A 1,824-nucleotide genomic window follows, 5' to 3' on the forward strand; every position below is an offset into this window, starting at 1 on the left:
AAGAGTATTTTAATACGAAGTGGTATAGTAACTTTCTACAATATCAACAAATTTGTCTAAAATAGACACCAATGTACCTGGATATGGCTCAACATTCTCAACTCGCTCAGGCCTCTCTTATTTGTCTGAACTATGTTTGTACAAAATTCCGCCGTCATTTATGCAGATATTTTTTAATGCCAGCTGCTTTAGTCTCGTTTATTGAGTAAATAAATAAATACATATACCTAGGTATTATGTTCTTGTTTTCGCACATTAAAGATCTTTGGATATGAGTACCCATTTTAAAAACTGTCATGGAATATCTCCTATTATACATTGGGAATCTGTTTTTAATCCTAGCTTATTCTAATGACCAAGATTATGCTTCAATTTTACATTTGGTTACATTGTTATTATCAGCCTTTTCGTTGTTTCTGTTAATTTTGTTTTGCTTCCTCTGTTCTTTGAGTTTGGACTTGTGAGCAATGTGCTTGTTGAGTTCTTCTTGTATTTGAGCAAATGTTTTGCCTTTGCTTTCCGGTATGATGAAGTACACGAGAACACCACATATTATACATCCTAATGAGTAGATGTAAAAGTTGAGGTAGACTCCATAGTGATCGCAGATGACCTGGTACATTTTCATTACTAGGAATGAGATTACTGTCAGAGTAATTGTCGTCACTCCGCCAGCAAGACCTCTTGTATTTGAAGGAAAGAACTCACCTTGCAATGTCGGCACTAGTGGCCCTAACCCTATTGAATAAATAACTGCAAAACACGTTATACTTATAAGTGGTATCCAATTGAATTTGGACAAATCAACAGTATAGTTTTCACTAAGTAAATAATAAGTGCCAGCGATGAGCTGAGAAATACCAGAGCCGAAGCAAGATACAAGAAGTAAAGGTCTCCTACCTGTTCTATCAACAAGGAATGCGGTAGGAAATGTTGAGAGGAACACAAGGATTCCTAGGAGTAATGTACACTCATCAGGTGTTATCAGAGAACCTTCTGTCCTAGCAAATGTACTCGAAGCATAGGGTAATACGGCAGACATGCCACTAATCACATCAGCAACAGCTACTATCTGAACGATCAGCAAAGATCTTCTGTTAGCAGGTGTAGAGATAATATCCATGAAATCATCACTCAGCTTCATTTCTCTCTCCACATCTTGCTTGATGTTAGACAGCTCCAAGTTGATCTTGTCTTTGGATGATTCTCTGCCTCCTCGTAACCAAAACAAACTTTTCCTGGCGTCTACATCCCTTCCTTTCATGATGAGGAAGTAGGGACTCTCTGGCATCCAGATGAAAGTCATTAGGAACACTACAGGGATAACCAATGACACATAGGCCAGGGTGTCATAGTCTACATACGGACCTACCGTATACTCGAGTAGGATTCCTGTGTTGAGCATCCCTATGAAGAATGTACTGAGAGCTCCACGACACTTGGCTCCAGATATCTCTCCTATGTACATGGGAGCCACAGTGAATACAATGCCCATAGCCAAGCCTTGCATGAACCGTACCACGTACAACACATACACATGTTTGGTGAAGATGACAAGTAACCAGCTGATGATATACAGAGGTCCTGTAGTCAGCAGACATGGCTTCCGGCCTACATAGTCTACGAGAAACCCAATAGGGATTGGAGTGACCAAGTTTCCCAACTCAATGATAGAAACTACCCAGGAGGATTCTGCAGAGGTCATCTCAATGTAAGTCTCATTTCGGAACATGTCTGTGATGTTGGACTTGAATAATCTAAGTACAGGGGATGGCCAACCCATGGATGTTCCAGCCATCATCACCGACAAGGTCGCTGAAATCA

The 1,824-nt window shown here is 40.2% G+C and overlaps 1 protein-coding gene across 1 annotated transcript; it reads right to left on the reverse strand.

Annotated features, from left to right (window-relative positions):
* Window positions 1-19: 19 nt before the first annotated feature.
* Window positions 20-1,810, reverse strand: LOC103522741 (facilitated trehalose transporter Tret1-like). The gene has a single exon (XM_008487834.3). It carries the CDS (start codon window positions 1,799-1,801, stop codon window positions 362-364), a length of 1,440 nt encoding a protein of 479 aa, XP_008486056.3. The 5' UTR covers window positions 1,802-1,810; the 3' UTR covers window positions 20-361.
* Window positions 1,811-1,824: the final 14 nt, after the last annotated feature.

The sequence above is a fragment of the Diaphorina citri genome, unplaced genomic scaffold, assembly GCF_000475195.1.
Source record: "Diaphorina citri unplaced genomic scaffold, Diaci psyllid genome assembly version 1.1 scaffold10777, whole genome shotgun sequence".
Lineage (NCBI taxonomy): Eukaryota > Metazoa > Arthropoda > Insecta > Hemiptera > Psyllidae > Diaphorina > Diaphorina citri.

Bases quoted from the DNA above. Each gene is read 5' to 3' on its own strand.
- LOC103522741 (XM_008487834.3), bottom strand. From the start codon at position 1,801: ATGATGGCTGGAACATCCATGGGTTGGCCATCCCCTGTACTTAGATTA.